This window comes from Stegodyphus dumicola, chromosome 11 (assembly GCF_044657685.1).
Source record: "Stegodyphus dumicola isolate Sdum_Otavi_A_Nest chromosome 11, ASM4465768v1".
Classification (NCBI taxonomy): domain Eukaryota; kingdom Metazoa; phylum Arthropoda; class Arachnida; order Araneae; family Eresidae; genus Stegodyphus; species Stegodyphus dumicola.
The window spans coordinates 126,070,563-126,084,902 of record NC_140778.1 but is presented as its reverse complement, the minus strand read 5'-3'; the positions used below and the strand labels follow the sequence as shown (position 1 = coordinate 126,084,902).

At 29.6% G+C, this 14,340-nt stretch overlaps 1 protein-coding gene across 1 annotated transcript in view; it reads left to right on the top strand.

The window, feature by feature from the left end:
* LOC118183663 (NCK-interacting protein with SH3 domain) overlaps nucleotides 1-14,340 on the top strand; it is an 82,506-nt gene that overhangs the window by 29,441 nt on the left and 38,725 nt on the right. Inside the window, exons 5-7 of the mRNA XM_035353261.2 lie at nucleotides 1,945-2,103; nucleotides 4,190-4,276; nucleotides 9,962-10,100. Coding sequence (XP_035209152.1) covers nucleotides 1,945-2,103; nucleotides 4,190-4,276; nucleotides 9,962-10,100 — 385 coding nt within the window. The remainder of the gene's footprint in view (nucleotides 1-1,944; nucleotides 2,104-4,189; nucleotides 4,277-9,961; nucleotides 10,101-14,340) is intronic.

Below are 14,340 nucleotides of genomic sequence, written 5' to 3'. Positions count from 1 at the left end.
GTGTTCTCAACAGTGGATATTAGGTACACGAACCAGAAGACTTTGTCAATACTGAATGTGGTGGCCACACGAACATGTGGATTATTATCTGAAAAGAATTACTTTAGCTAAAAGAATGGTCATGCAGTGCAACTTAGACTTGCAGTAGATCTAAGATGGAAGAATCACCTCTTGGAAATAATATTTAGATCATGTGTGCCATTAGCAAGATTACTGCTGTTAACATTATAGGAATGGTATGTTTGGTATGTCACTGGTAAAGAGAATGTTATACTATAATATTCAGTGATGAAAGTTGAATGCGCTTGGATATATCTAAAGAAGAAATGGTGTTCATTAATCTTAACCATGTATATGAGAACATCATATATGATTCACACTAATTTTTCACAAATGTGATGTTATAACATTTGATTTGTGATTAAGTTTAGTACCCACTTGTATCGAGGATTATGTATACCACCATCTCGGTTCATTTTTACTTCCTGTGATATAAAAGATAGCATTCATACCATGGGATGACTGTCACAAGAGCTATAAGCAGAATTTATAATGAACTTTATCATTATGACACAACTGGAGATAAATGGTTATACTGCAAGAGTTGAAAGTTCTAAGTTTCATGCTGAACCAAGGATAATAGACTAATTAGCATAGAATGCATAATATTTTTTTTGAGCTGGATGAAGTATTCTCATATGTCAGCTGCTTAGGTTTTATGGAGTAATATTACTTTTGGTGGACAAATTTGAAAGAATATTGGATGTTTTGTTTTTTGGGTAATATTTGAAGCTAATATTTTGTTGTGCAGATGGTATTATCTTCACTTCAAATAACTGCTGAAATTTAAAAAGTAGGTATTTAGAATTTATCAATAAATAATGTATATTGGAATTCAGAATTCTCTGGGAATTTAGGAGGGGTTAAGTCTACTTAGAGCAATCATTCTGTGGTCTACTGTGGGGTAGCCTGTAAATTTTCAAAGTTTTGCTAGTTTGAGTGTTTGATAATACTTAGAACTTAATGGCTATTTAAGACTTAGTGTTAATGCAACCCAGTGTTTGTCTGCTGGCATGGTCTGCATGTTCACTTGGCCATTTGAGCTCATGTAAATCTAGACTGGAAGAGATGTTCATGCACTGGAAATATACTTTTTATTTAAGACATATCTACACAGCTGTGATTCCTGTAGTTGTATTCCATATAGAAGTTTCAGATAGATGAAGTGGCATCAATATTTATATAAACATATATTAAGAAGATTGATGTAATTTATTGGTTGATTTGTCTCAGAGAATGGGACTAATTATTGAAAATAAATTGACATATTTTTAGGAAATAATTTCTTTCTCATGACTTTGCCATTTTTTATCTTACTTTCAGAAGTGGAATCGCATGCTCCCATAGTATATCTTTTTTTTATTTTTTTCTAGTGTATGCAGGTTTACAGAGATGGAAAATATTTGACACAGTGGACTTTTGATTTTACAAAAAAATATTTATAAAATCAAAAGTGTGTAAATAGTAGTGGCATCAAAAAAGCATAAACTCTGAGAATTAGCAAGATAGTTTATGAAAAAATGTAGTTCTAAAATTGGTGGTTTATAAAAATGAAAGTAAACTATTCTACTGTCTTTTAAATTTTTATGTTGCTGCAAAAATGCTTTTCTTATTTTTTTAATAAGTCCAAAACATTTCTATAAAAGTTCTTCTTATTTTAAATATCAACCAAGTAGTTAAAAAGTAGGTAGACTCATTTATATGTGAAAATATTTTATATAAATTTATAATATTTTTTCCAATGAGTTAAAATATTTAAGCTTGTATTTTTTTTAATTAGTCTCTAGTTTTTTATTTTCCAAAACTGTTTGGAAAATATTTTTTAAAGAATGTATTTGTTTTATATTTTTGTATTCTTTAGCGATTCCAATTTATCATGTATAGGAAGATTCCAGAAACATTTGTTCTGAAGATGAAAGAAAACTTTTAGACATATTTAAGCAACTGTGGTACTGCAAAAATGATGAGCAGCAAAGGAACTGGCCAGTGCATGAAGATGAAGATCATATTAGCAGTTTACTTGTAGATCTGAATAATATATTAGTAAGATATTTTAGATATCATTTATTTTATTAAGTTATAATACTTTGCTTCTTACTTTTGTGAACTAGGTATTTTTCATTTATAACCTATGTAAAAATAAAAAAAAAAAAGTTCTAAACATTCATTTGAATTTGAAATAAATTATCACAATACAAAAGGGTACCTGAAAATAACCATAATCATTTTAAAGATATTATAATTTTCAGTTCTTTATTTTATTCCACTTCAAAGTGGTTTTCACCAGCTTTCAGCATTTTTACTCACTGCTGAAAGCCTGGGAATATTTCTGGAACTCTTAACGTAGAATATGCAGGTAAGCAGTGTTTTTCCCACCTCATCCATGACATTTAATTGCTTTTTCAGTTTTTTTTTTTTTTTTTTTTTTTTTAAATCTGTGGAAATAAAAGAAAACTACATTGAGTACAAAGGTTTGTGAGTTGCATGAATGAGATACAAGTGCTGTGCTGTTTTTGCTCAACTGGCAGACAGTTTCTTTAGAAATCTGGTGAATAGTCACTGATTATTCTTCAATAGCAATGTAATGTAGTGTCTTAAGGTTTTTCTCCCTTTCTCTCTGTCAAATGAATTCTAAATCACAACAGTCTTTGTTTGCATGTGCTATTTTTAAATCTGGAAAACCATTTGTACACTTGTGATTTACCCAAAGCATCATTTTTAAAGTCTTGGTGAAGCACAACAGTGGTTCAAATTACAGTTTTCTTCAACAAAAAACAAAATTTCATGTATGTTATTTGTTTTCTGTAGTTGCATACCACAAAAATGGTGGGATAATGCCTGCAAGGACCCACAGAAATCAACACCAAAAATGAATTCATCTACTGTATGATGTCAATTAGGAAATAAGGATGGGGAATTCTAAGCTTACTTAACTGTGTGATCCATAATTATCAAACGCTTGCTTGAAATGTTATCATTCTAGTTTTTTAACAGCAGTGAAGGACAATAACTGCATTTATTTAAATATTTATGGCAAATTATTATTAGACAGCTTATTTTTCAAAATAATATAGAAATCCCAAGGAACATTACTAAACCCTTTGGTTTCATTTACTTACATTCATTTCTTAAAGCAATAGTTAAGCAGTTGATAGTTTATGATTGATAGATTGAATGTACCTTTGATAGTGGTAATAGTATCCCAGATTTCATTCATGAAGATGTAATGGAGTGGCTACATGGTTTTTTTTCATGGACATTCCTTATAAATAATCTCTAATTTGTATCCTGTAAATAAGATTCATCAGTTGTTCACAAGAAATTCTTCACTTTAGTCATCTTCCTATAATACCTCACCCTTGTTAAGTGTTTTATCATTTTAAAGAGTACAGTCTTTTTTAAACTAAATTTCCAGTTGCTGCTATTATAATAAAAAACATGTCAGGGTAAAATCTGCAACAAGATATTATTTTTCATGTGAGATACTTAAAATCGCATGATTATCTTATAATAGGCAAATATTGTATTTTAATTCATAAACTCAAAAAAGGCATTTTTGTGAGAGAATCATGATTCCTGCTAATTTTAAGGTTGTGGGCAAAAGGTTACTTGGTTATATAACTTGAAAGAGATGTGGTTTACATCAAAGGGTAGTAGTTTTCTTATTAAACTGTGTAAAATTTAATTGATTCTTTGCAAAAGTCTTCTTCCTTTATGGTATATGTAAGTTTTGTAGGTATTTAATACAGAGAGATAACTGTTGATGTATTTGTAGTAGTGTAAGAATGTGTAAAATTTGTAATGAATTAGGATGTAAAATTAATTCAATACTTTTAATTTTTTTTACCCATAGGTACTTCAAATTAATGAGTATTTTTATTTTTGTCTTGTTCTTTCACTTACAGGAAGTGCAGACATTTGAAGTAGTTTAGTATTTTTGTATATAAAAAAATCTGCCAGGCATTTTATTATAAGTATGTTGTGTTAACATTAAATTTTCTGGTTTTTGAGATTGTTATTATACAGAAGCAGTAAGTAAAATTCTCTTAAAAAGGAAAATTTTTTTCTGTACTTTCTAGTATTGTTCAGCTTTATAGTCCTGTTACTAAATATGATATTTTTGTTATAGTTAGATGCCAATCCTCGAGTGACTCGAGTAATAGTTCAACGTGATGATTACGAGATGGTTAATCTGCTAGTCACTTATTATCAAATGGTATATAAAATCTTCTCTAAAAAACCATAATGTATTTATTTCTAGCTAAGATCTGTAAATGATAAATGCAGCGGCTGTCATTTTTTCTTTTCTTTTTGGTTTTTAATTCTATTTTTCTTAATCATTATTTCCCTAGGAGTATTAATTAGTTTATTTATTTTTTAAATTCAAGTAGTTTATTTCATATACTATTCAAAATTAAAAATAGTTTAGTATATTCGTAAAAATGCATGTCAGTTTAAACTTTATTATTTTCAATACATAACATACTGTAATTAATTTAATACTTTTTATTGTATTTTTGATCTTCTGTATTGTTGTAGTATTTTGTATCATTTTATATTAATTTTTAAGGTTTATTTGGATTTAATTTAATTTGTTGTCACCTCTCGTTTTTAAGTGTTTATTTGTGGCATAGAATTATAGATTTTTTAACTCTGATTGCAGTGTTATTGGGATTTTAAAATAGGTCAGTTAGAACTCGAGATATAGACAGTTCATTCCTGGGGGGCCATGGCAATAATTACTGTCACTAAATTGGCGATTTTCTAGAATGTTCGTGAAAACACAGCTTTAGCCCTATGACTGTTTCTTCCAAAAGCTTTTTGAGTCCCTGCTGCAGAGTTTAAATATGAGTCAGAGAGCTGCATAGCTCAGTTGTAAATCAGTTGTAGATCAGCTGTGAAATATATTGTTTAACCTGAGAGTAATTTGAAGAGTTTTGCAATTTATTTCGTGTATTAAGGAAAAAGTACTGAATATCCATATTCTCTTTGAGTTATTTCCAACCATTATTATGCCATGTGTACTGCATATTTTGCCTGTTTTCCTAATAAATTATTCATTTCTTTTTGCTTGTCTAGACTTATCATTCAGAAAAATATCAAAAATTCCATACCTTGCAGCAATATTATTTATTTTTTTTATTAATATATAAATTATGTTAATGATTTTTATTATATGAGGGCAATAAGGAAATTAACCCTCATTTTGCAGTAAATAAAAAACATGCATAGAAGGTTTTATTTACATCTGAAATGAATAAAATGAATAATACAATGAATTTTTTATTTACATCTGAAAAGTACAATTGTCCTAGTAACCATGTACATTCAAGTACTTGTCATAGTGTTTTATTAACTTACCAATCCCTTCTGCATAAAACTCAGCTGCCTGCGACTTCAACTGACTTGTCACAGTAGTTTGAAGTTCCTCATCGTCAACAAAGTGATGTGTCCTAAACCAAGATTCTTCTTCATTTCAGGGAACAGATTTGTAATCAGAAGGAGCCAAGTCTGAGCTGTAGGGAAATGCTGAAACATTTTCCATTTGAACTGGCACAAAAAATCTTGTGTTTGCTGAGCACTGTGAGCATGAGCGTTATTGTGCAGAAACACAACCCCAGATGTCAGCAGGCATGACATTTGTTCTAGAAGCCTGTTTTCACTTTTCTCAAAGTGTACTTCAGAATTGTGTGTACAATTCGGAATTGATTGCCATACCATGTTCCATGAATTTAACAAGGAAGATTGCATTAGCACCCCAAAATACGGCGACCATAAACTTCCTCACTGACAAAGTTTGAGAGGCTTTCATTAGCCGGGTTGGAGAACCAGTATGCTCCCTGCCATTGATTGTTGTTTTGGCTCAGCATTCACATGCACGTCCTAAATCTCATCTCCAGTTACTGTTCTGTTTCAAAACTCCTCCCTCTCCATGTGGTGGCGAGAAAATAAGATCTAAGGTAGCATCCATTCGATTGGTTCTATGGATCTATGTGAGAATTTTCGGTGCTACCAAGCACAGAATTTCTGCTGGCCTAATTTTCCAATGACTTATCTCGTACAAAACAGTCTGAAAATTGTTGTAAAAGATTATGAAGACCAAGATTATGAATCGACAGTTCTGACAGATTTTGTTGTCAATTTGTTTGATGAGAATCATTCACTACAGATGGCCTCCCACTACTTGATTCATCAGGAATATTTAGTCTTCTTTCTTTAATTTTGAGATTATTCACTAATGCTGTCATATATTGATTGCTTTGCTAGTCACACTATATCTATATTTAAATATGCATATAAAAGTTACTTCTGCATTGTGCCATCAACTGTCGCCAAGCAGTACGATTTAGCATCAGTTGTGTGTAATTGTCACTTCACTTCACATTTATAACATCTGTATTTTCATTTGATGGAACTTGAATTGATTCTCATTAAGCCACCTTTAGTTTTATTGAACAAGGATATAAATAAATTTTATTGCTGCATATTTTCAGTGCATTTTGAAAAAATGAGTTTCAGAGTTGTAGAATCACATTTGTGACTGCACTTTGGTTCATTTACAGCTAGTCAAAAGAATTAGCCTGTGTTGAAAGGTTGAAAAAACAACTGTATAATATGGCCAACAAAACGTTAATATATTGGAATAAACATCTGCAGGAGATCTGTACACATGGCATTCTAAACAGAGCTTTCAGTAAAATTGAATAGCATAAGAAAATAGTAAAAATCAATGAAAGTTTTTTAAGAAGTGCAAAAACAAAGTGGTTTGAATTCTACAGCAGCAAAAGCTATTTAACAGATTATGCAGAAAGACTGACAAATGTTTGATATAAGAATTGCAGATTTAAATGCAGCTCAGAATTCCACAAAAATCGTTTGTGTAACTTTGGTGTAAATCTCTATCAACATTCATGGTTTGATGGTTGGCAAATTTCATAATTGATGGGGTAATATGTAAGTACCTTTAAGTAGTATAATAATGTCATTCTAAATTTCAATGCATGTTATGATATTCAGGATCCCATAAATCCTACTAATTCAGGAAAAGGAAGTGCTGTATTTTAAACTGGCATCTTAATTTATTTTGCTAGTAGACTAAAAGATGTTTGGGAATAAATTAAAGAATTATACAGTTACGAAGTCCGAAATCCATATATCCAACACCTGGAATGATCTAAAATCCGGACTTCCAACTTACCAGTAACTTAGGGGGGAAAAAGTATGCTATATGCTTGCACATTTGACATTTTTTTCATATAAAGCATGGAAAGTCCCAGTTCTTAATTTTTCTTTTGCATTGATGCCAACCTGGTGAATGATTATTTATTAATTTTTTGCTTTCATACCGCATGACTATCAACAATACTGCAGATTGAGAGATGACTCATGCAGTGATTTTTTTTAAAGTTTAATATTGATAATTGAATAACAAAGAGGATGGTGACCTTTTGACATTACACATGGTGATGATTCCAGACTTAATCTAAAGTGTTGAGTGTATTGATGAGGAGAAATTTAACAATATTTCTTTGCATATGCTCGCTCCACAAAAAAAAAAAAAAAAAAAAAAAAAAAAAAAAAAAAACGTATATGATACTCATAGGCCAAAAGATAACATTTAGTGTTGTTTCAATTGAGGATAGCTGATTTCTTATTAAGCATAGAACCTGTACCAGAGCTGGTGCAGTTGCATCGCACAACAGAATTCAGGGAAGGCAAAAATATGAAAATTTAGAGAAGCACTAAGCAACGAAATTATGGGACAACAAAACTTTAAAATTTACAAAGGCACTTGACAGCAGAATTTCAACCTTACAGAGACTGCACTAGGCCACAAAATGTCTAGGGTTGACCCTGGATAAGCCTTAAGTATATGTGGGAATTTATTCAGGACTTTACTAAGTCTTAAGCATGTATGAGAAATAGTCTTAAGTATAATAAATAATTAAACTTATATAATTCATGCTTAACTTTATCAGTGTGCGAGAGAAGGAAGAAAAAAATTTAGTGGAACACGTCCTTGTACACCAATCTCATGATACATCGCCTATAGAATGCAGCAAATGCTAGTTAAGCTGTGTGATGAGAGCCACAAATTTGAAGATTTTCAGATATTGTAGACAAAAAGTGAAAGTTCATAATTAATGGAATTTGTGAAGAAGTGGTAATGAATGAAGATGCTATAATGAAAGTTTCTCATTGCTATGACAATGCCCTAGTCATCAGTCAACTAACAGAAGGCAAAATCTGTAGTATAGTTCAAAAGCCAGAAAATATTACTACCGGTGAAAGATTGATTGTTGAGAATGAAAAAATTATTGACAATTTGGTGGAAATAATCAGAAGACAATTATAGGATTTGGACAATGGAACTTTGAACTAAACAAGAATTCATGTCTACCTCTAGAAAAACAAAGGAAGTATTAGCACAAAAAACAAAGCGAGTTAAACAACTTACACTGAAAGAAATATTTAATAAAGCAAACTAATATTAAGCTAATTATTTATTTGTAAATTTTAAGTTCATAAATGCTCATTATTTCATAAATTACTATTTCATATTTTTAATTATATAATTTCTACTCATCACCTTACTAAATTTAAACTATATCTAATATCCAGAATCGCTGAAGTCTTGACGAATCTAGATTTCAAACTTTGCATTGTACAAGTATTTCATATTATTCTGGGAATGATAAAAAATTACCACTTAATCATAAATGAGTTTTGTAGGCTTTGTTTAAACTTTGCACTTTTCTTAACATGCCAGGATTTATTTATATATTTTTGCTTTTAAAATGGTTATTTTTCTCCTGTGTTCAGCGTCTAATGCTACATTATGCTGATGTCAAGGGTATTTCCACTATTTTCCCCATGTGTGTTGTAAATTTTTTTAAACATTATAATATGATTGATTTCCCCCCCAGACGATGTAGTGGTTTGGGAAGCCTGACTGTGATAACGGAGGGCCCGGGTTCAAATTCTTGAGAAGGCATGGATGTAAAATTGTCTGTCCTCTCATAGGAGGTAACGGTGGCCACCTATTAGGTGCCTCCATAACAAAATGGCCACCACTTCTGGCCTTTGTAGTGGCCAATGCCGTTATAGGCAAGTGCCTGTCATTGGGGGGGGGGATATGATTGATATAAAGAAGCACATTAAGTGGAGACCCCTTTAGTAATTTTTGTGTATCAGCTACCCTCCATATGTTTTTTCTATACCTGCCTAATTTTCATGAGATGAGGAGTTAACAAAATTTTTTAAAAGTGATACAAGTCTTTTACATTGATGAATGATAGATATTTATCAACAAATAGAAAAAAGTACTCATAAAAGATTTACAAGTCTAGGAAATATGCTTAAAAATAAAGATAAGTTAAATTTTTAATAACTTCTGTAACCTCTTTTAGTAATGTTGTTTCTGTTTAAAAACATAAAGTATAATAAAAAATATACAAATTACCTCTAATATTATTGTGCAGATGTTGCTATTCCTTATTATGCTTGCTGTTCAAAATAAATTTATGGAATCATGTTGCTTGGATTATGTTTAATATGTGGTATTTTGTATAAATTTATTTTTTGCTTTAATATCAGATGCTGTGTGGTGCTTCTAAATAAAGATTTCCTAGAATTTGTCTACACTTCACTTTATAGGAATGACATATTTGAAATATTTAGTAACAGTTTCAATAAACTTATCTTTTAAAATCTTGGTGGTGATTATGTTGTTACATACATTTCTTTAACTATTTTTCTGGCTAAAATTTTAACTTAAAAAAAAAATGAAGTTTATCAGATAAAATCATTGCATAGTTCCATTCATAGTATTTAATCATATGTACTAAAATGAACTAGTTGTGGTATTCTAATTTTTTACTTTTTTTCTTTTTGAAATAAGGAACCAAGAAGAACGTTAAGAGTCAAAATGCTTCATGTGTTCCTGACACTTTGTGAATTAGACTTGGTTGTTGTAACTCATATTGTAAACTCTGTTTTGCCTATGGAACTTGCTAGGGATATTCAAGATAATTTTGAAGGTGCATATTGTTTCATTTAAATTTTTAATATAAATATGTTTTATTTATTTTTTTAGGCTAATGAATTGTTATGAACATTTTAACTTGTATGAAACATAATAGAGGTAGAATAAATTAAAAAAATGTTGATATGTTATCATTGATAGTTAGTGGACTTACTGCAGATTATGAAACTCCAAAATAATAAAAATAAATAATGCAATTCAAAGAACTTTAGAAACTTGTAGAAAATTTGCTATTTCACATGTGAACGGCACTCATTGTGTTATAGTTGCATAAAAATAAACTGAAGGAAACCTTCTAATCCCTATTTAAAATTTGTCTGGTTTAAAAATTGAATTATGACGTCAGTGCAACTCTAAAATACATTTATCTGCTGTAATAAACTTTTTGATGATACTGGGAAACAAAATATGGAACTGAAATATTTCTAATTAGTTTTTTAGCTGAACATTTCTTTAAATAAATAAAAATTACTCTTTAACCATTTACAGCTTTTAATTTTTGCCATATTGTGACCAAAAATAAGCATACTTTTTATAAATAATTTTATGTTAAAATATATTGCACAAATTCAAATCAGCAGTTAAAACTGTTTCAAATATTGCATTCATTAATTTAAGATAATTTTTAACTGGAAAGAGCACTTTACAGAGGATAAATGTTGGGGAAAAACATATTTTTTTTTTAAACATGTTAAAGATTCAGCTTTGGTATGATTAGAGTACAATATTATAATTGGAACAAAAATATCTGATTTCTTTCCTAACACATTTTCTGCTATCATTTGAAGCAGTAAAACCTGCCCTTGAACTGTTTTACTATCATCTGTCCTGGACTACTAGAGATATTTAGTAGAAACACTTCAAAGTAAAAAAAGTGAAAAAAGCCATGCAAATCAGCAGATTGGTGTAAGAAAATGTACTTCCCGAGTGGCATTTGGGCAAATCAGGGAAGCCCCCTTTCATGGCATCCATACGGTGCTTGGGCAATGCTGTTAAGTAGTTAGGCAAAACATTTACTAAGCAACATTGTTAACTACTTTTCAGCTGAGGAATTTTAGTACCATCTCTCATCTGAATAACCATTTCTAATCTCAATAATTTCAAAATTTGATTATTTTTCATTTTAGAAATTTCATTTTTAGACAAAATATATGTGAAAAATCATTTATTGACCAAACACAAAGTAAATGTAGAGAAATATAAAAGTAATCTTTACTCCTTTAATGTTAGCTATTTTTACTAGCTACTAGTAATATGTTATTTACATAGATAGTCAGTTTACATCCTTACAAATCTCAAAATTTCTGGGTGCAAGTTAATATTTTAATTCAGCATGATATATTTTAAAATAGGGCATAATATAACTACCTGCTCACTGGTTTTTCATTGGATCTCCTGGTATCCTGGTTGGTCACTGAATCTCTATATTTTGAACTTTTATCCCTTACTAAGGAAAATATTTCCCAATAATAACTGAAATTTATTGACTTAATGAGATATATGTTATGCAGATCCATTCTGCGACTTGAACAGATTTTTAGCATAATTTTTTCTATTACAGCCAAGCTACTACATACATTTATAGAAGATTCAACCAGTGTTTGATCAGTTAATGTTGTGATTAATTTTGTTCTCCATCAATATATAGCATATTATTAAGTTTATCCACAGAGTACATTAATTTGCTTTATTAGAATGGAGAATTTTATATTTGCTTTATGCAAATAGAGAATATTTGTTAAATACAATTAATAATATACATTAGTTATCAATTTTATTTTCATCATAAGTACTTGGATAAATAAGAGCTTTTCTTCCCTATTCAGGATTTTCTCAGCATAAAAGTGTTAGAAAAATAGAAATGAAATTAGATGGAGAACATAAAATTCAAAATATCTAATAAATACTAATATATTTCACACATAAAATATATAAAGTATTAATATTTCACACATATAATATTCACATAAAATATACTAATATATTTTATGTGTACTAATATATTTTACATATACTAATATATTTTATGTGTGAATAATATTTAATAATATTACATTTTATGTGTAATATTATATTTTATGTGTATAAAATAATATTATATATAAATAATATTATATTTTATGTGTGAATAATAATAACTGGTTCAATAGCCCAAATCATGCATTACAAAGTAAATTTTGATTAGTTTGGATTTTTTGAAGTGGGATCATCATGTAGCATGAAGCATTGCCATCCAGGTTTTCAGATATCAAGGTTGTCAGCTGTGCCATAACAGTCTTAGTTTTTTTTAAAAAAAATCATAATCTTTGTGAAAAGTACATGTTTAGTATTGTGTAATACATGTTTAGTATCTAAGTATCTACATAAAAATAGATGTAAGTTATTTCACTGATCTAACTGTTCAGTGCCACTTTTTAAAAGTCCAAAAACATGAAATAATTATCAGGTGATTTAGTAGGGATATGAGTGAACCTTGATACTTGTTTAATTTCCAAGAATTTTCCAGTGGATTTTGACGTATGCTGCTTTCTTTGTATTGACACAGTTCTGCTGAATAATGGCATTGTGGGTAAACAGATGGTATTTCATATTGGAAAATTGGGTGTAAAATATGTTCCTGATAATATGTGGAATTGATTTTAAAATTTTTGTCCACACTCTTTATTTTCAATTTGCTGTTATATGAAAAACCAGCAACAATCATAAATTTCTTTGAAACGCTTTCTCTAGATTATTTGAAAACCATTTCTTAATATCTCTTTGATAATAATATGTGAATTTCTTTTTATTGTAATTATTTAAATACATCCAAGATTCATCTGTTATGACTCCATTTTCTGTTTCTGTCCAAATAAATGTTTTTCATAAAGAGTTCTGTGTGTTCTGCTTTCGGTGATATGTCGTGGAGAAAGACGATGCACTTTATGTTTTTTCGCCATTTGGAATTTTTGTCCACACTCTTTTATTTTCAATTTGCTGCTATATGAAAAACTAGCAACAATCATAAGTTCCTTTGAAAAACTTTCTTTAGATTTTTTGAATCATTTCTTAAGATTTTTTCTCCTCTTTGATGATAATATATGAATTTCTTTTTATTATAATCATTTAAATACATCCAAGATTCATCTGTTATGGCACCATTTTCTGTTTTTGTCCAAATAAATGTTTTTCGTAAAAAATTCTGCTGCGTGTTCTGCTTTCAGTGATATGTCGTGGAGAAAGATGATGCGCATTATGTTTTTTCGCTATTTGGAGATTCAAATAGGTATTAATTAGTTTCCAGTTGGCATTGACTAAGAATCTTACCTTTGCAATATTCAGAACATTCTTTTTTTTTTCCCTTGGATTTGTGCTTGGAACAATTTTTCTCTTCTAAGCCAAACTTTGACGTATTTTCCTTTCTTGTTGACAGTATAATTTAATATATATTACATATTATAATTTTATATATAGAAAAACCATGGCTTTTGCAGCATTTTTTAAGCATTTTAAGTAGATACGAATAATATTCTTCAGAAAGAGCATGAGCATAGCCTTCCATTAATTGCTTCTTTAAAAGCACTATTCTACATGAAAAAAACCACCAAGTAGAAGAAGATAATTTATAGTTTTAAAAAAATATAGTTGCAATTAAAAAATTATTTCCAAACAATTGTTTTTTTTTAACAGGAAAGCAAAATCATCAAAAAAGTGTGCAATCAGCCTCTGTACACACACATATTGTTAATATACTTCTAAATTTCTTGAGTAAATATTATAGCTTTGTGTAATAGTTTGTAAAGTTCAACTTTCTTGGCTATCATCTATCGTTAAACTCTATGTAGGCGTTAAGTGACTTATTGCTAATTCTAGTACCACAGAGATTTGAGAAGGGTGTAAAAGACCTTTTATTTAAAACTAAAATAGATTAACAAAATGCACTTCTGGTGCTTACATTTCTGTCAGCATTTATGGTGAGAAACTCGAAATTAGTAAGTCAAATATAAATAAACTAATAGCCAAAAGCTACACAGAACAATTTGTGCTAAATTGGTTCAGAACTTCACCAGTGTGGATTCTGAGTATTAGCAATTATATTCAAGGCTGAAGACAGGAACTCTTACCTCAATACACACAAACTAGTTTGTATTCTAATGAGAAAATGGAAAGAGAAAAGTGACAGTACAGATTCAAAACATAAAATAACTGGTTCTTCAAATTAAAGGAACCTCACAAGTTTGTTTTATTTTCCCTCT